The sequence below is a fragment of the Coptis chinensis genome, chromosome 7 (genome assembly GCF_015680905.1).
Source record: "Coptis chinensis isolate HL-2020 chromosome 7, ASM1568090v1, whole genome shotgun sequence".
Classification (NCBI taxonomy): domain Eukaryota; kingdom Viridiplantae; phylum Streptophyta; class Magnoliopsida; order Ranunculales; family Ranunculaceae; genus Coptis; species Coptis chinensis.
Genome location: NC_141462.1, coordinates 60,073,604 through 60,100,822, shown reverse-complemented (window position 1 = coordinate 60,100,822; position 27,219 = coordinate 60,073,604). Strand labels below are relative to the sequence as shown.

General features: G+C 35.4%; 3 protein-coding genes across 3 annotated transcripts; all 3 read right to left on the bottom strand.

Moving 5' to 3' along the window:
* Nucleotides 1-1,074: 1,074 nt before the first annotated feature.
* LOC147488200 (uncharacterized) lies at nucleotides 1,075-3,318 on the bottom strand. The gene is made up of 3 exons (XM_086574301.1): nucleotides 2,659-3,318; nucleotides 2,474-2,574; nucleotides 1,075-1,261 (listed from the first exon to the last, which is right to left on the bottom strand). The coding sequence occupies exons 1-3, from the start codon at nucleotides 3,316-3,318 to the stop codon at nucleotides 1,075-1,077; spliced, it is 948 nt and encodes a 315-aa protein (XP_086430427.1).
* Nucleotides 3,319-3,800: 482 nt separating this feature from the next.
* On the bottom strand, nucleotides 3,801-4,627 carry LOC147488199 (uncharacterized). The gene is made up of 2 exons (XM_086574300.1): nucleotides 4,269-4,627; nucleotides 3,801-4,065 (listed from the first exon to the last, which is right to left on the bottom strand). The coding sequence occupies exons 1-2, from the start codon at nucleotides 4,625-4,627 to the stop codon at nucleotides 3,801-3,803; spliced, it is 624 nt and encodes a 207-aa protein (XP_086430426.1).
* Nucleotides 4,628-18,740: 14,113 nt separating this feature from the next.
* On the bottom strand, nucleotides 18,741-19,250 carry LOC147488198 (uncharacterized). Its single transcript, XM_086574299.1, has one exon. The coding sequence runs from the start codon at nucleotides 19,248-19,250 to the stop codon at nucleotides 18,741-18,743; it is 510 nt and encodes a 169-aa protein (XP_086430425.1).
* Between the last annotated feature and the right edge of the window lie 7,969 nt (nucleotides 19,251-27,219).

Below are 27,219 nucleotides of genomic sequence, written 5' to 3'. Positions count from 1 at the left end.
TTCTAAGCTTGACAAAGATTTCAGTATATTACAACCATTATTTATTTCAAAGAGTCAGTTAAGAAGTAAAACAAACCTTTGCACATTTATAAAAACCGCTAAACAACATTACTAACAACATCATCAGAAAAGGGTGTAAAGTTAAAATGCAAAACCCAAATCCAAAAAAGCATCAAAAGTCAAAACTACTAAAGTTTTAGCTCATTGCAAGACCACACCAGCCAGTCCACATATTCATACAATCAAACACATTAAGAGCAAGACAAGCTATATCTAGGGAACGACCAACCAACCAACTACAGTGAATCATCACAAAGAAACAACACAGATAGAACCTAAATAGCCAAATATCGAACCCTTTCAAATTTAATTGGCAAGAATCTCAAAGGAGTAGGAGTGTGAAGACAAACATAGATTAAACACAATAAATTTTGAAGTGAAAATGAGAAAATCTAACTAATAGACTTTATATACGTAATAAAAAGAAATGAGAAATTCTTACCAAATCTTACTAATGAAAATGAAGAAAATAAAAAAACGAAGCAGCATGATCTTGTGTAGCACGAACGGAGAAGCACAGACCTGATATGGCAAAGAAGATGCCACATTTTTTGTAAGATAGTGGTATAAACTAAGATCCAAAAAATCAAATGAATGTCTATGGTGGTATACAAATATTAGTCACTGTTATTACAAAAACAGTGGTATATAAATTCATAGCTATCGTGGTATATGTGCCTTTCTGTAGTAGGGTGATGTCCTAGCATAACCACAACCTACTCCAGTAAGGACAACAAATGTTCCTAATATAATCAAAATGATCTCGTCGAACTTTCGTTTCCAACAAAGAGCAATTTTGAGTTCCAGTCTAACTTTATTTACTTATAAAGCTTTGGGAGGGATATTAATGCCTCTCACATTCCGAACACAAAATAATGTACTCATTAAATACAAGAGTTGTTTTTGCTCTTGCCCCCTTGGGCCTTCCTCTTTTCTTCTTCTTACTTGGTTTGTTAGAATCATGTTTTATAGGGACATAACCAAATTTATATACATGTTCAGTGAGTGGAGTACTTACTGATGCTGTGTCGCCACCTTAGCTTTAGAAGGTGGAGTGTATGTCATATGACCATCAGCAGCTTCAATAATGTCTTGTTTATCTTTGAAGAAGATATGTTCTACAACATCTTGTTCATCCCCTAAGGAATCGAGACCATCCTTATCAGCAACAAAATAAGCATTCCCTTGCATGGTAAATTCCCTTGGTCACTCAACAACTCAGTGTCAGGAGCAATTGGTTCTTCACAGGAATCACAGGCATCAAGGGAAGGGATAACATATTCAGCTAAATGGTAGTAACCCCCGGTTCTCTGTCACTGGTAGGTAAGGGGTCCAATTTAGTAGTTGGAGACACTACTGGTGTAGTAATTGTTGTCATGAAACCACCAAGAACCATATCTCCATTTACGACTATATATACCATGTTTAGGCAAAGAGACTACATCCTAAAGTGAACCTTCATGCACTACGATACTATTTGAGGCTGTAGTTCCTTCATATTAGTCTAAGTCCCTGGTCTCAATAGTAGACTCATCGATTGGGAGGATAGGATTACACCTTCTTTATCTCTCAAACAACTAGATTCTCCTTGAGCATTTGTATATTTCATAAGAGTCCATCTCCGTTGTACTTCCCATTTGAACTGATTTTCCTTCTTTGGGGGTTTAGGCTTCTTACTAATCATGTTAATATCTCCCTTTTATTTGGGGCACTTAGCAGCAGCATCCCCAAAGATCTTACAAACACTACACTGAGAGGGGATCCAAGTGTAGTTTAGCCTAATAATTAGAGTGGCGCAGCAGAAACGTGGTGGGCCCATAACCCACAGGTCCCAGGATCGAAACCTGGCTTTGATAGATGAGAAAGGCTTCCCACACTTTTTTTTTTCATTCTTTTTTGTCACCAGTAGAACTGATTTTGGGACGAACGCTAGTAGTGCACATTAATACGTGGGAATTGAACCACATATCTGCTGCAAGTCACTTTCTACATCTACTGTTCCATAAGGAATATTGTTATACACCAAGAAGCAATAGATCTGGACATTTTCATTACTCAATATTCAGTTGATTAATTGGAATCATCAGATATATATGAGCTTGAACTCCAATTACAACTTATCTAGAGCATGGTAGTAGACATGGTGGCTAGCAATGGCAGAGCCAGGAGTGTAAGTAAGGGTGAGCCAGCCATACAAAAACCAAGCATACAAAATAATAATAATATATATATATTAATGTATTAGAAAAAAAAAAAAAGAATCAAATCTAACTAAGTACTAGTTCATAGTTGTCCTCGGCGGCCTTCTTTTTCGTCATCCTTCTTCATCTTCTGGAAGCGTTGTAAGATCAACTTGGTATCAATGCTATCAAAAACTTCTTTTTCAATGTATGATATTAAACAATCATTCAACCATTCATCCGTCATCCGATTGCGCAGACGATTCTTTATGATATTCATAGCAGAAAATGCCCTCTCCACAATAGCAGTAGCAACAGGTAAAATCGGCGCCAACTTAATCAACAAATAAACAAGTGGGTACACAATGTCTTTCTTCGTCTCAACCATTTTTTTAGCTAGGCAACTTATTCCATTTACTTCACCAAACTTAGTATCAAAACGCACATCAATGATATAATTCTCAAGCTGATCTGTTAATTCCATCTGATCTATCTCTGAAAAATCATCAGGATAAAGTCGAGCAAAACGAATCAACTTTTGCTTATCGAAAGCAACAAACGATTCACTAGGATTAAAACATGCCATACAAAGAAGTAATTCTGTGTTTGCTTTATTAAACCGGTCGTTTAACTCTTGAAGTTGCAAATCAATATAGTGATAGAATAATCCAACATGATAGTAATGTAAATTGGTGTTTCCTTCTCCTCTTCGTCGAGACCTCCCTCGAGCCATATACCTCTCTTCCATATATGGAACAACCATATCATGTTTGGCACATAGTGAAGAAACTTCAATAAGGAAACTATCCCACCCATCATCTTTCATCGTCTGTAAGCGTACCTTTGTTATTTTAACAAGAGCCATGACATTGACAATGTCTTGTTCTTCACGCTGCAAAGCCTTTGACAAATCATTGCTAATTCCTAGTATCGCTTTCATCAAATGTAAATTGAAGATAAATTCAAAAGACTGCACTGAATCTAATAATCTGTAAGCCTCACCTCTTTGTTCCAAGCTTGAACCATCTTCCACTACATTATTAAGCACATCAACTACTGAACCATACGTGGTTATCATCCCAAGAAGTGTATAATAGTGTGAGCCTTATCGAGTGTCACTAGATCGTTTAAGACTAGTCTATTGATTCAACCCTTTGCCACTTGAAATTTCTCCGCTTTGTAATGCTGCAACAATTCTAGCCTTCATTGCATCGCGCAACATATCCCGTCGCTTACATGATGCTCCAACAATATTTACCACATTAGAGAGAATACTAAAAAGGCTCAACCCATGCTTGGAGAACAACTCATCGATTGCCTTTTTAAGTGTCACTGCACTAGTTTCCTTAACATGCACAACTCCAAAAAATCTCTCAATCACACAACCTTTCTTGTCGACATAATGCAAAACAATTGCCATTTGCTCCTTATTAATTGATCACGTGCTTCATCAACTAAAATAGCAAACAATGAATTTCCATAATCTTTTAGAATAGCATTTGTAGTTTCCATAGCAGCCAAATTCACAATATCTTTTTGGATATCAAGCGAGGTCAATTTTCAATTTTTGGAAGCATTATCAAGAATTTTCTTAATGACTTCGTTATGATATTTCAGAAACCGTATAAGTTCAAGAAAATTACCTTTATTGATCAACTCATCTGATTCATCATGGCCACATAAAGCTAAACCTTGTCTCAAAAGAAATCTAATGCAATCAGTTATTGCAGTTAGGTGTATTCGATAATCCCTTCGAACTTGGTCAGATTGTCTGTGAAGAAATGTCTCAATATGCTGCTCTTGATTTAACAAAGCCTGTGCTACCCTATAAGCAATATTATGAGCACTATTTAGTCCTCCAACATGCTCTTTTAATTTGGTTTTCCTTTCCCAATTAGTAAACCCCCTGTGAGAAAAAAAACATCCCCACCTCCTTGTGCCCCCTTATTAGGTTTAAAGAGATAACAATATAGACAAAACACGGCATCCTCGTAAATACTATATTCCAACCAACTAAACTCCACATACCACTCTTTTTGAAAGCGTCGGATTCTCTTGCCTCTTTTTCTTGGAGGAAAAACATGTTTAGGATGGCAAGGTCCCCTAAGCAAATATGGTCTTCTCACCGAGTCTTGATCATTAGGATGATAATCTGAAATCTTTTTCCTCAGTGCAGGGTTTCCCTGAAGACTAGACAAGTCAAGTTCTTCACGATTTTTACGTTGAACCCGCTTTGACGTGGGTTGTTCAACACCACCATCATCAGTTTCTTGGTGACTTTGCTTTGAGGAGGATCCTATTTCAACATTGGCAACATTATTTGTGTTATTAGGTGATTGAGTAGGTTGAGCGGGCAACGACTTTCCTTTGATAAAATACTTTAACATATCTGTTTAAATAATTAAAATAAATCATTAATCAGCTGAATTGAAATTGCATCAATTAAAATAAACCACCAATGATATTATGATATTCACAAAATAAAATTAAATAAAAATATGTGGTTTAATGAATTCACAAAAAGAATACAAAAAAAAAAACATGGCTTAGGAATCCATATAAAAAGATAAAAAAGAAGACAAGAAATTTAATAATATTAGGCTTACCTAGAAGAATTTAGGAATTATAGATAGGTAACTAGAATAATATAGAGAAAGGAGGAAAAGTGGAGTACCTGGGTCGTGGTTTTATTTAACTTTTTGATAAGGAGAGAAAAAGTCAAAGTGGAGTACGTCTTGGTTTTTGTTTCGTTGTTTGTTTGGTTTCGGTGTGCGTGTGTGTTGAGTTTAAAAGATGTCCTGTATGAATGTATGATGAACTTTACACTGTTGAGTCTGTTTTTTTTTTTTTTGGTTAAGTTTTCGGTTATGGGTTTTTAGTTTCTGCTGAACAATAAAAAAAAAATTTGTTTTGCCGAAAGTTAAAGGTGAGCCAGGGCGTACCCTGGGCCCCCCTGGCTCCTCCACTGGTGGCTACTAGCTACTGAGATTTCATGATTCGTTTTAATTGCCATAACCAAATGCACAATATGTGGACACCAAGATAAAAGGAAAAAAAGGAAGCCTGTCACCAAGAAAATAGGGTTGTAAAATAAGACCCGATAGTTCAACAACAAAGAGACTCACCAGATAACACATCTCAACAGCGCCTAGAACCATTTTAGATTTATAATTCTTAATGGTGCTACTCACTTATAAATGTCTCATCTCTAAGCAGAAAGCTGCATGTTCCAATTTTTCTTATGAAGCTTTTCAGAACAATGAACCCTTTCAGAACATGTAACTAAGTTAAAATTTAATGCTAAATCTATGGTGTGCGAGATGTACTGAAACTAATGGTGCACGCTTTTTCTAGCCACACATTTGCGAGGGTAGAACCAGAACAAACTGGGTGAACAAGTTAATGCAACAAAAAAGTAACATAAACTATTATATGTTACAATCGATAACATAGTTTGATATAAATTATCATTGTTGTGTCTTCTAGGGTGTACTTGTTTGCATTAATGAATGTAAGACATGTTTACAAAGAATACGAGATTAATTGAGAATATAATCATATCGCTATCTCTAATCTTATTTCTCACTATATTTACAACAAGGTAATAACCAATTCCTCATTACTAATCCTCCATTACTAACAACACAATGTGTGTGAATATTTTGATTCTTCTAATAGTTGTTATCAACCAAAAAACAAAAGGGAAAGAGTTGTTGTGGGTGCTAGATTCGTTCCAATCGGCTCACCAAAATTTGTATAGAATCCAAATTCCTTGGGTTCTTCTACAGATCCCTAGTTCGATTAAAATGACTTATGTTGTCACTTCCAACATATCTGTTACATTTTAGTGCAACAAACGACATACAAGAAAGATATGTGTTTAACGGATATATATAATACATTATGGTACTAATAGTAGCACACTATAACCAAAACTGGTTGGATTAAAATCACATATGTTGTCACTTCCAGCATATTTGGCACATTTCGCCCGCATGAACGACATATAAGATCGATATGTCTTTAATGACTATATATTATGCATTATGTTACTAATAGTTACATACTGTAAAGTTATGCAATAACAAGTTATGGAAGTTGTATATTTTTTATAATTTGGGTCACTTCCAGCATATTTGGCACATTTCGCTTCCATGAACGACATACAAGATCGATATGTCTTTAATGACTCTATATTATTCATTATGTTACTGACCTTGCCTCTTTTTGTGTATGCAGATGGTGTATGGTCGTTGAACAAAATAGAAGCATATCAAAACCTAATTATCCCTCAATAAGTAAAGGATGAGTAGGGTATCGTTCCACTTTTAAGTGTATGTTATGTGAAAGACAGGACTGGAAAGGGGGTTTAAGGGATTAAAAACTATGACTGTAGAGATTTTAGATTCTAATGTTAAACTAAACTAAATTAACTAAACTATTGAGAATTTATAAGAGAGGGAATTCAAGAGATTAGAATCCACCTATACTTTTAGTCTATGACCTTCTGCTTCATGATTGTTCTTACAAGTAGACTATAATTAGGCAATCGAAAGTGCCGATGCCTCTTGATCTAAAACATCGTTAACAATTAACTCTACTTAAGGTTGTTCCTATGTTTATACTATTAATATCTTCTTTCTTTTTATGTAAGCTCGGGCAGCCATTCAATGTATTACCGAGAGCAACATCAAGGAGTACTTTCTAATAGGGCGACCATTCAATTAATCACCACTTAAGCCAAACACAAAGAATACTTCCCTTAGGCTGCCAGTCCCTGAGCTACCCCTTCTAAGGCAAAACAAAGAATACTTCCCTAACTCTAAAGAACTATACTACTAGAAGAAAAGTAAAGAACACTAGCATGATATTAATATTGCAAAACATAAACCCTATTGTATACTTCCATCCCCTGGTGTGGGCAATGGAACTAATAACTAAAAACATAAAGAACTAACCTGATTGAAGAACACCATGAGCCAGAAGAATCATTAAACCTTAAGCACTGGCTTCATCTCTTCCCTTGAAGGAGAAGATTAGCCTTCCATAGAGAAGGAAGAACACGAAGAACGAGAAGAAGAAGAGTCGAAGAACATAAGACTAGAAAGACTAATTTATTAAGACTCAGCTAGTTAAAATCGATCTTTTATTATTAATCTCTCTCTGCCTCAAGTTCTAGAGACAAGAGTATAAGTGAATTGGCAAATTACATGAGGCACTTAGGTCCTCTATTTATAGAGGTTACAATGAGCTCTAGAAGCATTCCAAACCGTCATTTGTTTCCTAATACAAATAGACTTTTTTCAGAGTCCAACTTTGTCTCTAAAACTGAGAAGGAATTGGCTACAGTGTCGATTCATGCATCTGGATGCACTATTCATGCATCTCAGATGCAAGCAATGTGTCTGGATGCTCGATTCATGCGTCCCAGACACGTAAGCCTATTTTGTCTTTTCTACTCTATCCTTTTATCCTCTTTTGCGGGCTTTGGTCCAAGCAACGAATCCTTTGGCCTTGGGCTTCCAAATAGGCTTTAAAATAGGTCCAAGTCGCATCTTTAATAGCTCCAATTCCTTGGCCTTCTCTATGATTGTCCACGGGCTTCCCATGTGATCCTTAATGCTTCGAATTGCTCCGTTTTACCCATTTTTCTCTAATATTCCCCAAAACTCTCTCTTTGACCTGTAGAATCAAAAAACATAATTTACAAACATTATTAGTCCACTAAGATGGCTAAACAAGAGGCATAATCGATGGTTAAATAACACTTTTTGAGCACTTATCACAACTCCCAACTAGCCTTTTGCTAGTCTCTTAGCAAATAAGATAAAAAATAGATAAGTGATCAAAATCACATCCTAATAACCAAAAATAAAATCCTAACTCATTTTCACAGGCATCGCGATTGCATTTACCATATACAACAAGGCTTTAAACCTTTAAGTTCCCCAAAAAGGATGAGTTATAGTCTCGTGAGGGTTTTCAGGTGATATACCCACAAAATCAATCAATAGCATGCTCAAGAATGATAGTATCTTTCAGAGAGAGAAATTCCTTATCCACTTAGTGCTTACTCCAACAGACAGTCTCCATTGCTAACTACATTGCTGCAAAGACTCATAGATTATGATGGGAGATAGTAAAAATTGACAAAATTCTCAATCAAGGCTTATGTGTGTACTTAGTCAATCTCCTATACTCTCCTATCCAAGAAACGGAATCCCTAGTTTACCATAAGTAGAAAATCTCGACTTTCAATCCTCACCGGTCATATTCTCAGAAAAGAATCTCTCAGAAGATGGTCTATTATTTTACCTCATGTATGTGGGGAAAAGAATAATGCATACGAACATCCCACATACTACCTTGAAAAACAGGCTTCTGAATAAAAGTAGTCTCATGGAAAGAATGTCAATCACATATGAAGTGTCGGGTCCTTCACTTTAGCATCCTCTCACCTATTCTAGACTTTGTACCATACTGTAGTGATAAGTCATGGGTTGTAACTTGGCTTGGGTATTGGTTTATGAAGGAAAGGTAAAAAGGATTCTAAGGTTGTTTCTGAAAACACTAAGGGTTTTCCTTCATTCTTTGGAAGATTTCTTCAAATTCTGTATTGCAAAGAAAGTTCTTCCTTTGTCTTAGCTTTTCCATCCATTCTATTCAACTTTTTTTTTAAAGCTCAGTGGTATATCCTTGATTAGTACTGGATATGTTTGTTTTCCACTAGCTTCTTTCACTTAGAACAGAATGATGGTCTTCATTGTATCTCTCTGGTATTTCCTTGTAATCTTCCTTTTGTGCTATTTCTTCCTCTTTGTGCCCCTCGTATTCTCAGAAACATATGGGTATGGCTGATAAAGATTTTGGCTATACTCCTTGTCTGGAGTTGGGTAAAGGGTAAAGGGTTTTATGAAAGAAAATGGCTTACTATAAGGCTCAAAAGGGTTTAACATGATGGTCCTACTAGGTGGGCTAAAGGTTGAATGGGTTCACTACTTGACTTATCAGTATGATACTCTGTTTCGAATAAACTACAAGACCTAATGGCTATCTCCCCAGTTGATGTCACTTCGTGATTAACCAAATCAATAAATAATGAGACTATATTACAACGACATAAAGAACTGAAAGATGTTGAGTCACTAAGACTCGGATTTTTCGTAAAACTCTCCAAAGAATGGGTATAAAGTTCAAGTCTCACAGGCTAAGTCTAAAAATTCTACTTCCAGTTTACTAGGGGTTTAAATCTCTCTTCTAGCAAAAGTACACAAAACTGACCAAGTATTATGGTGGTGCCTTGATAAAGAATTCTATCAACAAGAACTATGTTCGAGCATAATAAATAGTCTAAGCGGTAATGAAATCAATAATATCAACTATCTATCAAACTCAACATTAAGCAGTATAGAATATATATCCCAGACTCATCATTAAAATTCATTTTTCTCATGCTATTGATATAGAAACAAAAATATTTTTGTTTTTGAAAACTAATTTTCGAAATTCATTTCTCAAGTACACCCTCCCCCTACTTATGCATGCATTGACCTCAATGTATAAAGAAGTAAATGAAATGGATGAGAAAAAGGTAGGATATTACCATTGATGCGGAATATCAAAATTAGTTCAAGAAACAAATTTTTAGGTCTTTTTACGTTAGATCCCCAAGACATAATGTGAGTCCTTTATAGTCAGATCCTCAAGACTTTTAAGTCCTTTATAGTCAGATCCTCAAGACAAGTATTCCCACCCACTAGGTTCCACTTTGTAGGAATTCTTCTGATCTCTCTCAACATGTGATTGACAAAAGTATACCTTGTACTAACAATTTTCTCTTAATGGCTGTAACCCAGGACAAGTTTCAGAATGACAATTCTTACAACAACCTAGCTTACACACTCTCCTCTTATATGCAAATGGACTTTTACTAAACCCTACACGAGCCATAAAAATAATCTTCCTTTGAAGGTTAACAGGGAGTAAATCCCATAAACTAACAGGTGGGGAATACTTAGGTTTCCATTTGAAAACTGATATTTCGATAACATGCTTACTTCCTGTAGACATTTTCGCTCGATCTACTAGAATTCCTTCCTTTGAAACTTGGTGACCCAGCACTATCCCTTCATTTACCATGAAGTGACACTTTTCCCAGTTCAGAACTAAGTTGGTATCGCAACAACGTTTAAGGACTAAGGAGAGATGATGCAGACAATCCTCAAAAGGACATGTGAATGTGGTCTTCTCTTGGTCCTCAGGGTGAATATGGATTTGAAAGTATCCTGAGTAACCATCAAGAAAGCAGTATTAAGCTTGTCCAGCTGATCTTTCTAACATCTGATCGATGAAAGGCAATGGAAAATGATCTTTCCTCGATGCGCTATTCAACTTTATGTAATCAATGCAAACTCTCCATCCAGTCTGAATCCTAGTTGGAATCAACTCATTGTTCTCATTCTCGATTACTGTGGTTCCAGACTTCTTCGGCACAATTTGAACTGGACTAACCCATTGACTATAAGAAATAGGGTAGATAATGCCGGCGTCAAGGAGTTTGACGACCTCTTCTCGGATTACTTCCTTCATCTTCGGATTAAGCCTCCCCTGTGGTTGCTTAGAAGTCGTGGAATCCTCTTCCAAATGAATCCTATGTTGTACTATCATAGGGCTGATCCCCTTTATATCATCAATTGTCCAACCTATAGCTGACTTGTGTTCCTTTAAAAGTGCTACTAACCTGGATTCCTGTTCCTTAGTCAAATCTGATACAATGACTACTGGGTAGGTTCTTAAATCTCCCAAGAAAACATACTTGAGTGTAGACGGCAAAGGCTTCAATTCTAGCTTAGGCGGCTCCTTCTTAAGCTCTTTAAATGGTCCATCAGGCATAGGCGATTCAAATTTTTCTTTGAACTTGCTGTCATCCATGATAGGTGATGAATCCAAAATTGCATTAATTGCCTCGACACTAAGTTCCTCACAGTTTGAGTCTGTCAGAGCTTTCAACAATTCGTCAGTAGGATATGAATGAGTCAGATAATCCTGTGCTAACGCTTCAATCATGCATACCTCATTCACAACACACACCTCCTGTGGTTGCTGTAACATATGGAAAACATTGGTCTCGACTTTCATATTACCAAAGGATAACGTCATATTACCGTTTCGACAGTTGATGAGTGCATTTGCAGTGGCCAAGAATGGTCTGCCTAGAATGATTGGTATCCGCCTACCAGATGTAGGTTCTGTGTCTAGTACTATGAAATCAACCGGATAATAGAAATCTTCGATCTTGACTATGATGTCTTCAATAAGTCCTCTAGGTATCTTCACTGATCTATCTACTAACTGTAAAGTAACATTAGTCAGTTTAAGATCCTTCAAGCCTAACTTCTCGTAGACAAAATATGGTAGAAGATTCACACTGGTACCCAAATCTAATAAAGCTTGCTCCTCTAAAGAATCTCCGATTCTGCATGTAACAGTTGGACTTCCAGGATCTTTCAGTTTCACAACCGATAGATTCTCTAGGTACGATGAACATCTTTAAGCGAGAAAAGCTTCTTTCGGAATGTTGGTTTTCTTCTTTACTAGATCTTTCAGGAACTTGGCATACGAGGGAACTTGCTTGATGGCGGTCAGACATGGGATATTAATATGCAAATTCTGAAATACATCGCAAATCTCCTTGTACTGGTCATCCTTCCTAGTATTCACTAGTTTCAAAGGAGACGGTGCTGGCGGATTCTTCAATATCGGTTCTCTTTTTTTGGCTTCGGTTGGCTTGGTAACAGATAGTGGAGTGACAGGTGGAGTTACTCGTGATGGCTTCTTCTTACTTACGTCTATAGTAGTTCCTTCAACTTCTTTTGCAATAGTTTCTTCAACAAGTGGCACAACACTAGATATATCTGGAATGTTAGAACTGGGTGGGATGGTCGGGACATAAGTTACCTTAGGCTCTGCAGAATCTTTTCCTGGTTCATAGACAATCTTGTTATCAACTTTCTTGCCTGACCTCAGAGTGGTGATAACATTAACTTGTTCATGAGTAATCTCCAGGTTATCCACCTGCAGGACACCTTTTCCTTTTGGATTTGGCTCCGGCTGGCTTGGTAATGCTCCTTTTGATCTTTCCATCAAGGCGGCAACGCGATTTTCCCTATCTGGCCTTGAATGACACTAAAGTTACTCTCTAACTTCTGGGTTATTTGATTTGTCTATTTCAGCTCATTGACAATGGTGGTGATAGCTTCTTCCAGATGTGGGATAACTGCTTTGCTCGACTAAGGCGTAGGGGTAATATATCCACTCATAAGATCTGGCACCAACTCTCTGTTTGTGTTGGCTTGGTATTGCCGGGTTCCGTATGACCGTTGATTTCTGTGGTTTTTAGCGGTTTTGGAACCGATCATCGGGTTATTCGTAATCGATTTGATCGATTTTGGAATCCTGGAGGAAAATTCCTCTGATTTGTATTTTGTGGCTTCCAATAATTCTGTCCCTGATTGAATTGGTCATTTCTTCCTAAAGAGTTGATACTACATGCCTCCGCATTAGTATCCAAATAGTACGAACACTCTTCAGTGGTGTGGCCTTCATCAGAACATAGCTCACAAATTGTATAACAAGGCTTGGATGGTTGAGGTTTAGCTTGGAAATTGTTTGCTTTTGGAGGATTCATGGAGAACTGATCAAACTTTTTGTTTAGAGTTTCAAGTCCTGTTAATAGGCTTGCCATAATTGATAGCATTGCTTGATTTGGGTCTTCTTGAATTTGGTTGCCAAATTGCTTCGGCACCCCCTCAACTCTAGCTACGTCCTCATTGCTAGTACTCCATTGTTGAGTGTCTTCAGCTAAATTCTTGAGAAAGTTGTAGGCTTTCTCTCCATCCAATGATGTAAACTTTCCTTGATGCATTGAATGTATCATCTGCTTGTTCATAGTAGAAAGTCCTCGAAAGAAAAAATGAGCCAGTGTGCTCTTATCATAACCATGATGTGGACATGAAACTAGCAGATTATTGAATTTCTCCCAGCTTTGATGATATTCATCAGTCACCTTCCCTTTGAAATTGCTGATGGCTTGCTGCATTGCATCTGTCTTCTAGGGTGGGTAGAACTTGTTCATAAACTTTGTTCTCAACTTCTCCCAGTTGTTGATTGAATTGATCAGCTATGCAGTTAACCATTTGGATGCTTTACCTTCGAGTGAGAGTGGAAAAAGAATTAACTTGATACTCTCATCCCTGATATTCTGGTTCTTGAAAGTTCTCAGGAGTGATAGAAATTTGTTCATGTGAACATAAGGTTGAACATTAATGCGAACCATTGAACTTTGGAAGCATAGAGATTACCGATGCTCTAAGTTCAAACCGGTTAGCTTCGCCTCTCGAAAAACAATATCACTGGGTGGGGTCTCCAATGATTGGCGAATAGAAATCACTTTCGGCTTCTTCCTCATTGTGCTTGCATGGGTGGGATAGCTTCAGGATTATTGGTGTCCACAACACCTCCATCATTGCGTGCGGCCATTGTATTAATCTCGTCTAGTATTCTTGTGAGTTGGTTGTTAAACCTTGTCCACTTTTGTGTTCTTACTAGACGATGATATGGACGACGGGGCATACACTAGAAAATGCTATGCAAAAATAATGAAAAACTATCCTACTATGCTTGAATAGTATGCAATTATTCTAAGTTATACTAAAATGTAAAACTACTTTCCTTCAACTGGGTTGGGCTTTGTAGCTAGTATCTTGCCCATTGTCTAAAGTTGTCTCTTCTAGGGTTATGGTGAATCACTTGGATTGCTTAAGTACCACTACCCACAGACAATAGTCCGTTTGTCAAGATTTAGATTAGAAACACTAGAGTTTGATGTTTCGCTGTGTTGGCTTACAACTTCAATTGTTGAAAAGGTCCTAAATGCAATTATACTAGAAAGCAATAAAACTAAACTATGATGCAACTATACTAAGAAAAATAAAAAGAATGAAGATTCGACTAACCTGGATGGTAGATCTTGTCTTCGAGATGTCCTTCAAGCTTCTTTCTTTCTTAAAAGGATGGATGATGCGGCTAAAATTACCTCAAGATCCAAAATTCTAATCTTGAAAGAAAACGTTAAACATAAACAACTTAAAACGGCAGTGGCGCCATTTGACCTTGCCTCTTTTTGTGTATACAGATGGTGTATGGTCGTTGAACAAAATCGAAGCGTATCAAAACCTAATTATCCCTTAATAAGTAAAGGATGAGTAGGGTATCGTTCCACTTTTAAGTGTATGTTATGTGAAAGATAGGACTGGAAAGGGGGGTTAAGGGATTAAAAATTATGACTGTAGAGATTTTAGATTCTAATGCTAAACTAAACTAAATTAACTAAACTATTGAGAATTTATAAGAGAGAGAATTCAAGAGATTAGAATCCACCAATACTTTTAATCTATGACCTTCTGCTTCGTGATTGTTCTTACAAGTATACTACAATTAGGCAATCGAAATGAGTGCCGATGCCCCCGCTTTGGATCTAAACATCGTTAACAATTAACTCTACTTAAGGTTGTTCCTATGTTTATGCTATTAATATCTTCTTTCCTTTTATGTAAGCTCCGGCAGCCATTCAATGTATTATCGAGAGCAACATCAAGGAGTACTTCCTAATAGGGTGGCCATTCAATGAATCACCACTTAAGGCAAACACAAAGAATACTTCCCCTAGGCAGCCACTCCCTGAGCTACCCCTTCTAAGGCAACACAAAGAATACTTCCCTAACTCTAAAGAACTATACTACTAGAAGAAAAGTAAAGAACACTAGCATGATATTAATATTGCAAAACATAAACCCTATTCTATACTTCCATCCCCTGGTGTGAGCAATGGAACTAATAACTAAAAATATAAAGAACTAACTTGATTGAAGAATACCATGAACCAGAAGAATCATTAAACCTTAAGCACTGGCTTCATCTCCTCCCTTGAAGGAGAAGATTAACCTTCCATAGAGAAGGAAGAGCACGAAGAACGAGAAGAAGAAGAGTCGAAGAACATAAGACTAGAAAGACTAATTTATTAAGACTCAGCTAGTTAAAACCGATCTTTTATTATTAATCTCTCTCTTCCTCAAGTTCTAGAGACAAGAGTATAAGTGAATTGGCAAATTACATGAGGCACTTAGGTCCTTTAATTATAGAGGTTACAATGAGCTCTAGAAGCATTCCAAACCGTTATTTGTTTCCTAATACAAATAGACTTATTTCAGAGTCCAACTTTGTCTCCAAAACTAAGAAGGAATTGGCTACAATGTCGATTCATGCGTCTCAGACGCAAGCAATGCGTCTGGACGCTCGATCCATGCGTCCCAAACCAGTAAGCCTATTTTGTCTCTTCTGCTCTATCCTTCTATCCTCTTTTACGGGCTTTGATCCAAGCAATGAATTCTTTGGCCTTGGGCTTCCAAATAGGCTTTAAAATAGGTCCAAATCGCATCTTTAATAGCTCCAATTCCTTGGCCTTCTCCACGATTGTCCACGGACTTCCAATGTGATCCTTAATGCTCTGAATTGCTCCGTTTTACCCTTTTTTCTCTAATATTCCACAAAACTCTCTCTTTGACCTGTAGAATCATAAAACATAACTTACAAACACTTTTAGTCCACTAAGATGGCTAAACAAGAGGTATAATCGAGGGTTAAATAGCACTTTTTGAGCACTTATCAGTTACTAATAGTTACATATTGTAAAGTTATGCAATAACAAGTTATGGAAGTTCTAAATTTTTTATAATTTGAGTCATAGCCCTTGAAGAAATCACACATTTATATTGTTTTTTATTGTATAATTGATAGGGTTATATACTAAAAGCATTACTTTTGTATTAATTCTAAATCTTTATATTTTGAATGAGAATCATATGGGAAAATGTTATGCATATTATATATGTTATTAGTTATATGCATGTGTCTAATACATTATGTTGTAGATGATATGGTGTGGACACACAGAAGATCATATCATCAGTACCTTATAAAGTATAAGTAATCGTTCACAACCTAGATGGATTTGGACAAACCATTAGTACGGTTGTAGTATAATCTGGTATTAGTCTATCTTGACTATAGGATTATACTAGTACACTTTGTGTGTATTGAACAGGACCAAGTGAGGTTGTTTCTCTTTATACTGACTATATAAGAGAACAAACGCCTCTATTATTATGGATGCTTGTCCTCTTAATCCGGATATAATAACGGGTACTTATGTGCATCGTACATTGCTTTAAATCATCAATGAGTGAGATTCATTTGTGAATCAACAAACTCGATGGATTGGGTAATGACATTGTATGTAAGGTGCGCTGTTGATTATAGAAGGAATCTGTGACCCGCAGGAAGTCGGGTTTATGATGTCCCCTTGAGGAGCTCAAAAAGATTGTCATGTAAATCCCGCAAGTGGATTTATTCCGACATGACAATGAGGTTGAGTGGTACTACTCAAGCACATAAGAAGTTGACTGATGTTGTTATTAGTAACTTGACTTAATCAACGGACATTCGATATCTTAAACACGGGGAGATCAACGAGCATATAATATGGGGCCCATAATGTTTGACACGTAATTTGAGATAAGGGCGGTAGTACAACAATGACCTTTAGTGGAATAAGCCATTTGTTGACAGACTTGGGCCGCGTGTTCTGGGCGAACATGGGAAGCCCAAGCCCATCAGGAGGCCCAACCTTAATTTCTCCTCATGGTCCCTGTTGTAGCATATAAATAGAAACCCTTCTCTCCAGGCCGAAATTACTATTCATCTAGATTGAAAAGAGAGGCAAGGAAAGATAGATCTAAAATTGGATCTAGCTTTGTGAGAAAGAAGGGGGTTGGTAGATTGTTGCCCACACAACGTTCAATCTATTGAAAGGAATACAACAGAAGATCAAGGGGTTGATTTTTGATTTAATTTCATAGCTATTGGATTCTCAGAGATATCAAAAAGCTGATTTACAGGTATGTTTTCCATTCCAAAATCGTGAGAACCATTAATTCCGCTACGCGTGGTTTTCACGGTTTGTAGAACTATTCATTCTGAAATAACAACTCTTACAAAAATACCTTTCCTACCTTTAGTATATTTAAAGAGAAATATTTAAAATGTGAAACCACCACTTGAATTGAAATCACTTGTCAACTTGTGTACGCATCGTTTTATTAGCAATATACTAATGAGTCTTTACACAGTTTAAATTGGTGCCTAGAATTAGAGTTCCCTCATAGATCTAAAAATTGAGGGTGTAAGAACTAGTTCAACTCAACTACTTATGAGGTAGTAGCTCAACAAAATCAGTCTAGAATCCAAATTCCCTTGGTTCTTCTACAGATCCTTGGTTCGATTAAAATGAATTATGTTGTCACTTCCAACATATCTGTTACATTTTAGTGCCACGAACGACATAAAAGAAAAATATGGGTTTAATGGATATATATAATATATTATGGTACTAATAATAGCATACTATAACAAAAATTGGTTAGATTAAAATCACTTATGTTGTCACTTCCAGCATATTTGGCACATTTCGCCCAATGAACGTCATACAAGATCGATATGTCTTTAATGACTCTATATTATGCATTATGTTACTAGCAGTTACATATTGTAAAGTTATGCAATAAAAAGTTATAGAAGTTGTATTTTTTTATAATCTGAGTCACTTCCAACATATTTGGCATATTTCGCTTCCATGAACGACATACAAGATCAATATGTCTTTAATGACTCCATATTATTCATTATGTTACTAAAAGTTACATACTGTAAAGTTATGCAATAACAAGTTATGGAAGTTGTAAATGTTTTATAATTTGAGTCATAGGCCTTGAAGAAGTCACACATTTAGGTTGTTTTTTATTATATAATACATTTGCTACCTCTAGTATATTTATAGAGCAATATTAATAATGTCAAACCACCACTTAAATTGAAATTGCTTGTTAGCTTGTGTATGCATCATTTTATTAGCAATATACTAATGAGTCTTTACTCTGTTTAAATTGGTGCCTAGAATTAGAGTCCCCTTATAGATCTAAAAAATTGAGGGTGTAAGAACTAGTTCTACTCAACAACTTATGAACTAGCATCTCATCAAAATTTGTCTAGAATCCAAATTCCTTTGGTTCTTCTACTGATCCCTAGTTCGATTAAAATGACTTATGTTGTCACTTCCAACAAATTTGTTACATTTTAGTGCGACGAACGACATACAAGAAAAATATGTGTTTAATGATATATATAATACATTATGGTACTACTAGTAGCATAATATAACCAAAGCAGGTTGGATTAAAATCACATATGTTGTCACTTCTAGCATATTTGGCACATTTCGCCCCATGAACGACATACAAGATCGATATGTCTTTTTTATAAAAAAAAAAAAAAAATTAAGCTAGGGTTAGGCAGACCCCCACCTGTATTGATTCAACTATTTTGTACTTATATTTGGCCACTTGCATCGTCATTTACAATACATTGCAGTCTATGATCTAGTTGAGGGACAAATTGTACAACAAAATTAGCTGCATCATGATGAGAAGCTAAATAGTCTGCAGCTCGGTTCACTTCTCTATAAACATGAGAGAAAGATATAAAAGTGAATTCTGATATTTTCATATCTATAGCTTTTAGCATGTCCATGCAGAACCAAGGGGGTTTCTCCTGCTTGTTGATTGCATTCACAGCTCGCAGAGAGTCTGACTCGACCTCCACTTCCTTATAGCCTTCTGCTATACATCTGTGTAGGCATATGTTGATAGCTTTGATTTCCTGAAATAACACAGACGCCAAGCCTCCACTGCCACTGAACCCCGCTAACACCTGCCCCTCATTGTCTCTGATAACTCCGCCTTGTCCTGCTCCCTTACTGCTCACTGCTCCATCGGTATTGGCCTTCACACGCCTACCATTTGGAGGCCTCCACACACATTCTACTTGCCTTGGCGTCATATATTTGGGTTCGATGTTAAGTCTCTGAAATAGATCCCTAACTCTTGCCGAATCCTGGACTTCTGGCCTTAAGACTTGTAGGTAGTTCTTTATATCTCATTCCATTTTCTCATAAAGGTTTTGCTCTGTCTTGGCAACATGCTGAAATCTACGATCGTTCCTTTCCTTCCATAGGTATGCCACTGATGCACAGAAAAAAAACCTTGTAGATCTCTCCCAACTCTTCTTCTTTGCATATGCGAAGGATAGACGACCACTCTCTATTTGTTGTGCGGTTATCGGTCGATACCGCGAGCAGTAAACTGACTCTAGATATGACTTCCTTGGAGTACAAACATTCAAAGAACAAGTGACCTGAGTATTCTCAGCTATTGTTGCATAGGCAGCATGCTGAAGTTTGGAGAATTTTCCTTTGCACAAGTCTGTCCTGTGTGGGGAGACTTTGAGAGAACAGCTGCCATGTAGAGAAAGAGTGTCTAGGAAGCACCCACTTACCCCAAACTAGCTTGTGCCATTTCTTCTTTTCCTTCTCTAGTGACAGTGCCTGATACGCACTATGTGAGGTGAACTGCCCACTCTGATGCGGCGTCCACACTATCTGATATTGTGCGAGATGTTGGTTGATGTCCACCTCTTGAATCAGACCATTCCCCATTAGAAATGATAACACTGACCTTAGCGTCTAGCAGAAAATCCCATTCTGCCATTGCTTCAGTGTCTTCGAACAACGGTGATCTTGTGCACCAAATATCGTGCCACAGTAGTGTTTCTTCCCCTTTTGCAATGGAGTATTTGATAAGTTTCTTGGCTGCGGTTCTATTGTTCAAAATGCTTCGCCACGTCCAAGAGCAGTCTCTTGGTACTTTCATAGTCCAAAAGTAGTTGGACTTGATGTGTTGTTTCCAAATCCAATCTACCCATATGGTGTCTTCTTTAGAGACTAATGTGAAGATCAGCCCACAATGTTCACCCACATTCCATCTGTGAACATTCATAACTCCCAGCCCACCTTCTTCCTTTGTTTGACAGACTATGCTCCAACTCGCCTGATGCAGCCCTTTTCTATTATTTGTGCCAGTCCAAAGGAATTTTGCACAAATACTTTCCACTTGCTCGAGTACTGTCTTGGGAAGAATGAAGGTTCTTGCCCAATATGTGTGAAAAGACAGCAGGATGGACTTTATTACCTGTAATCTACCCGCATGAGATAATACTCTTGATTTCCAGTTGGTAATCTTGCGAGTGACCTTCTCTACCAGAGGTTGGCATTCCTTGATACCCAATCGAGCGGAGATGAGAGGAAGTCCTAGATATTTCACTGGAGGTTTGATCAAGTCAACCTCTAAAATGTTAGCCAGAGCACTCGCCTCTTGGTCATTTAGACCTTCCATAAGAAGAGTTGTCTTGTGTTTGTTAATCTGTAGCCCAGTTGCATTTCCAAAAATTTCCAGACATCCCTTCATGACTTGTATGGATGCACTCTCGCCCTTGCGAGCGTAAGAACATCATCTCATGAAAAGCAGGTGAGACAGCTTCACCTTTTTTCATTTGGAATGATACTGGATAAGACGATTGTTCAGTCTTTCTTTAATCACTCAGGTGAGGATCTCCATAACTAGGACAAATAAATATGGAGATAAGGGATCTCCTTGTCTGAGACCTCTGCCACCATTAAAATATCCTTTCGGCGCACCATTACTCATGACAGAATAGGAAGGGGATGAAATGCACATTTCAATCCACTAACACATATTATCCGGAAATCCGAAGATCCTGATCATTGCCTTGATAGACTCCCAACTAACCATATCAAAGGCCTTCCGAATGTCCAACTTAATGGTACATCTAGGTGTGCCGTGTTTCCTGTCATATCCTCGGAGGAGCTCATGAGAAAGCAGAATATTGTCCTGAATGGATCTGCCAGGAATGAAAGCTGATTGATTAGATTGAACCGAATCATCAATAACTAGCTTTAATGACTCTATAATATGCATTATGTTACTAATAGTTACATACTGTAAATTTATGTAATAACAAGTTATGGAAGTTGTATATTTTTTATAATTTGAGTCACTTCTAGCATATTTGGCACATTTCGCTTCCATGAACGACATACAAGATCGATATGTCTTTAATGATTCTATATCATTTATTATGTTAGTAATAGTTACATACTATAAAGTTATGCAATAACAAATTATGGAAGTGGTAAATTTTTTATAATTTGAGTTAGAGCCCTCGAAGAAGTCACTCATTTATGTTGTTTGTTATTGTATAATACTTTTGCTACCTTTAGTATATTTATAGAGCAATATTATTTTTGTCAAACCACCATATGAATTGAAATCGCTTGTCAGCTTGTGTATGTATTGTTTTATTAGAAATATACTAATGAGTCTTTACTCTGTTTAAATTGGTGCCTAGAATTAGAGTCCCTTTATAGATATAAAAAATTGAGAGTTTAAGAACAAGTTCTACTCAACTACTTCTGAGCTGGCAGCTCATCAAAATTTGACAAGAATCCAAATTCCCTTGGTTCTTCTACTGATCCCTGGTTCGATTAAAATGACTTATGTTGTCACTTCTAACAAATTTGTTACATTTTATTGTGACGTACGACATACAAGAAAAATATGTGTTTAATGGATATATATAATACATTATGGTACTAATAGTAGGATAATAAAACCAAAACAGGGTGGATTAAATTCACTTATGTTGTCACTTCCAACATATTTGGCACATTTCGCCCCATGAACGACATACAAGATCGATATGCCTTTAATGACTCTATATTATGCATTATGTTACTAATAGTTACATACAGTAAAGTTATGCAATAACAAGTTATGGAAGTTGTATATTTTTTATAATTTGAGTCACATTCAGCATAGTTGGTACATTATGCTGCCATGAACAACATACAAGATCGATATGTCTTTAATGACTATATATTATTCATTCTATTACTAATAGTTACATACTATAAAGTTATGGAATAATAAGTTATGGAAGTTGTATATTTTTTATAATTTGAGTCATAGCCTTCGAAGAAGTCACACATTTATGTTGTTTTTTATTGTATAATACCTTTGCTACCTTTAGTATATTTATAGAGCAATATTTATAATGTCGAACGACCACTTGAATTGAAATTGCTTGTCAGCTTGTGTATGCATCATTTTATTAGCAATATACTAATGAGTCTTTACTATGTTTTAATTGGTGAGTATAATTAGAGTCCCCTTATAGATCTAAAAAATTAAGGGAGGTTAAGAACTAGTTCTACTCAACTACTTATGAGGTGGCAGCTAATCAAAATCTATCTAAAATCCAAATTCCCTTTGTTCGTCTACTGATCCCTGATTCGATTAAAATGGCTTATATTGTCACTTCCAACATATCAGTTACATTTTAGTGCCACGAACGACACACATGAAAAATATGTATTTATTGGATATATATAATACATTATGGTACTAATAGTAGCATACTATAAACAAAACTGGTTGGATTAAAATCACTTATGTTGTCACTTATAGCATATTCGACACATTTCGCCCCATGAACGACATACAAGATCGATATGCTTTTAATGACTCTAAATTATGAATTATGTTACTTATAGTTACATATTGTAAAGTTATGCAATAAAAATTCTAGAAATTGTATTTTTTTTTTAATTTGATTGACTTCCAGTATATTTGGCACATTTCGCTTCTATGAAAGACATACAAGATCGATATGTCTTTAATGACTCTATATTATTCATTATGTTTTTCATAGTAACATACTGTAAACTTATGCAATAACAAGTTATGGAAGTTGTATATTTTTTATAATTTGAGTCGTAGACCTTGAAGAAGTCACACATTTATATTGTTTTTTACTGTATAATACCATTGCTACCTTTAGTATATTTATTGATCAATATTTATAATGTCAAACCACCACTTGAATTGAAATCGCTTGTCAGCTTGTGTATGCATTATTTTATTAGCAATATACTAATGAGTATTTACTCTATTTAAACTGGTTCCTACAATTAGAGTCCCCTTATAGATCTAAAAAATTGATGGTGTAAGAACTAGTTCTACTCAACTACTTATGAGGTGGCAGCTCACCAAAATCTGTTTAGAATCAAAATTCCCTTGGTTATTCTACTGATCCCAAGTTCGATTAAAATGACTTATGTTGTCACTTCCAACATATCTGTTACATTTTAGTGACACAAACGACATACAAGAAAAATATTTGTATAATGGATATATATAATACATTATGGTACTAATAGTAGCATACTATAACCAAAATTGGTTGGATTAAAATCACTTATGACTTCTACCATATTTGGCACATTTCGCCCCATGAACGACATACAAGATCGATATGTCTTTAATAACTCTATATTAAGTATTATGTGACTAATAGTAAAATAATGTAAAGTAATAACAAGGTATGGAAGTTGTATATTTTTTATAATTTGAGTCACTTCCAACATATTTGGCACATTTCGCTTCCATGAACGACATACAAAATCGATGTCTTTAATGACTCTATATTATTCATTATGTTACTAATAGTTACATACTGTAAAGTTATGCAATAACAAGTTATGGAAGTTGTAATTTTTTTATAATTTGAGTCATAGCCTTTGAAGAAGTCACACATTTATGTTGTTTTTTTTGTACCTTTAGTATATTTATAGAGCAATATTAATAACGTAAAACCACCAATTGATTTGAAATTGCTTGTCAGCTTGTGTATGCATCGTTTTATTAGCAATATACTAATGAGTCTTTACTCTGTTTAAATTGGTGCCTAGAATTAGAGTTCCCTTATAGATCTAAAAAATTGAGGGTGTAAGAACTAGTTCTACTCAACTACTTATGAGCTGGTAGCTCGTCAAAATTTGTCTAGAATCCAAATTCCCTTGGTTCTTCAATTGATCCCTGGTTCGATTCAAATGACTTATGTTTTCACTTCCAAGAAATGTGTTACACTTTAGTGCGACGAACGACATACAAGAAAAATATGTATTTAATTGATATATATAATACATTATGGTACTAATAGTAGCATACTATAACAAAAACAGGTTTGATTAAAATCACTTATGTTGCCACTTCCAGCATATTTTGCACATTTCGCCCCATGAATGACATACAAGATCGATATGTCTTTAATGACTCTATATTATGCATTATATTACTAATAGTTACATACTGTAAAGTTATGCAATAACAAGTTGTGCAAGTTGTATATTTTTTATAAATTGAGTCACTTCAGGCATATTTGGCACATTTTGCTTCCATGAACGACATACAAGATCGATATGTCTTTAATAACTATATATTATTCATTATGTTACTAATAGTTACATACTGAAATGTTATGCAATAATAAGTTATGGAAGTTGGATATTTTTTAATAATTTGAGTCATTTCCCTCGAAGAAGTCACACATTTAGGTTGTTTTTTATTGTATAATGCCTTTGCTACCTTTAGTATATTTGTAGAGCAATATTTATAATGTCAAACCACCACTTGAATTGAAATCGCTTGTCAGCTTTTGTATGCATCGGTTTATTAGCAATACACTAATGAGTCTTTATTCTATTTAAATTGGTGTGTAGAATTAGAGTCCCCTTCTAGATCTTAAAAATTGAGGGTGTAAGAACTAGTTCTACTCAACTACTTATGAGGTGGCAGATCATCAAAATTTGTCTAGAATCCAAATTCCCTTGTTTCTTCTACTGATCCGTGGTTCGATTAAAATGAGTTATGTTGTCACTTCCAACATAACTGTGACATTTTAGTGCGACGAACGACATACAAGAAAACTATGTGTTTAATGGATATATATAATACATTATGGCATTAATAGTAGCATACTATAAAGAAAATAAGTTGGATTAAAATCACTTATGTTGTCACTTCCAACATATTTGACACATTTCGCCACATGAACGACATACAAAATCGATATGTCTTTAATGCCTCTATATTAAGTATTATGTGACTAATAGTTACATACTGTAAAGTTATGCAAGTTGTATATTTTTTATAATTTGAGTTACTTCCAGCATATTTGGCACATTTCGATTCCATGAACGACATACAAGATCGATATATCTTGAATGACTCTATATTATTTATTATGTTATTAATAGTTACATACTGTAAAGTTATACAATAACAAGTTATGGAAGTTGTAAATTTTTTATAATTTGAGACATTGCCCTCGAAGAAGTCACACATTTATGTTGTTTTTTTTATTGTATAATAACTTTGCTACAGTTAGTATATTTATAGAGCAATATTAATAATGTCAAACCACCACTTGAATTGAAATAGCTTGTCAGCTTATGTATGCATCGTTTTATTAGCAATATACTCACGAGTCTTTACTCTGTTTAAATTGGTGCCGAAAATTAGTGTCTCTTTATAGATCTAACAAATTGGAGGTGTACGAACTAGTTCTACTCAACTACTTATGAACTGACAGCTCATCAAAATTTGTCTAGAATCCAAATTCCCTTGGTTCTTCTACTGATCTCTGGTCTTATTAAAATGACGTATGTTGTCACTTCTAACAAATTTGTTATACTTTAATGCGACGAACGACATACAAGAGAAATATGTGTTTAATGGATATATATAATACATTATGGTACTAATAGTAGTATACTATAACCAAAACATGTTAGATTAAAATCATTTATGTTGTCACTTCCTGCATATTTTGTACATTTTACACCGTGAACGACATACAAGATCAATATGTCATTAATGACTATATATTATGTATTATGTTACTAATAGTTACATAATGTAAAGTTATGCAATCACAAGTTATGAAAGTTGTATATTTTTTTTTATAATTTGGGTCAATTCCAGCATATTTGGCAAATTTTGCTTCCAAGAATGACATACAATATCGATTTGTCTTTAATGACTATATATTATTCATTATGTTATTAATAGTTACATACTGCAAATTTATGCAATAACAAGTTCTGGAAGTTGTATATTTTTTATAATTTGAGTCATAGCCTTTGAAGAAGTAACACATTTATGTTGTTTTTTATAATATAATACCTTCGCTACCTTTAGTATATTTGTAGAACAATATTTGTAATGTCAAACCACCACTTGAATTGAAATTTCTTTTTAGCTTGGGTATGCATCATTTTATTAGTAGTATACTAATGAGTCTTAACTCTGTTTAAATTGGTGCCTAGAATTAGAGTCCCCTTATAGATCTAAAAAATTGAGGGTGTAAGAAGTAGTTCAACTCAACTACTTATGAGGTGGCAGCTCGCCAAAATCTGTTTAGGATTCAAATTCCCTTGGTTATTCTATTGATCCCTGGTTCGATTAAAATGACTTATGTTGTTACTTCCAACATATCTGTTACATTTAGTGCCACAAACGACATACAAGAAAAATATTTGTTTAATGGATATATATAATACGTTATGGTACTAATAGTAGCATACTGTAACAAAAAATGGTTGGTTTAAAATGACATAGGTTGTCACTTCCCACATATTTGGCACATTTTGCCCCATGAACGACATACAAGATCGATATGTCTTTAATGAGTCTATATTAAGTATTATGTGACTAATTGTTACATACTGTAAAGTTATGCAATAACAAGTTATGGAAGTTATATATTTTTTTATAATTTGAGTCACTTCCGACATGTTCGGCACATTAAGCTTCCATAAACGATATACAAGTTCGATATGTCTTTAATGAATCTTTATTATTCATTATGTTACTAATAGTTACATACGGTAAACTTATGTAATAACAAGTTATAGAATTTGTAATTTTTTTTTATAATTTGAGTCATAGCCCTCGAAGAAGTCACACATTTATGTTGTTTTTTATTGTATAATACCTTTGCTACCTTTAGTATATTTATTGAGCAATATTAAAAATGTCTAACCACCACTTGA

Excerpts from the sequence above, each read along its gene's own strand:
- LOC147488200 (XM_086574301.1), bottom strand. The coding sequence starts at position 3,318 with ATGATAACCACGTATGGTTCAGTAGTTGATGTGCTTAATAATGTAGTG. Across the intron at positions 2,575-2,658 it reads TTGATACTAAGTTTGGTGAA|TTGGCGCCGATTTTACCTGT; the intron begins GTAAATGGAATA and ends TTGTTGATTAAG. Across the intron at positions 1,262-2,473 it reads AATCGGATGACGGATGAATG|GGAATTTACCATGCAAGGGA; the intron begins GTTGAATGATTG and ends TGAGTGACCAAG.
- LOC147488198 (XM_086574299.1), bottom strand. The coding sequence starts at position 19,250 with ATGACGCCAAGGCAAGTAGAATGTGTGTGGAGGCCTCCAAATGGTAGG.
- LOC147488199 (XM_086574300.1), bottom strand. The coding sequence starts at position 4,627 with ATGTTAAAGTATTTTATCAAAGGAAAGTCGTTGCCCGCTCAACCTACT. Across the intron at positions 4,066-4,268 it reads CGACGCTTTCAAAAAGAGTG|GGTAGCACAGGCTTTGTTAA; the intron begins GTATGTGGAGTT and ends TATTGCTTATAG.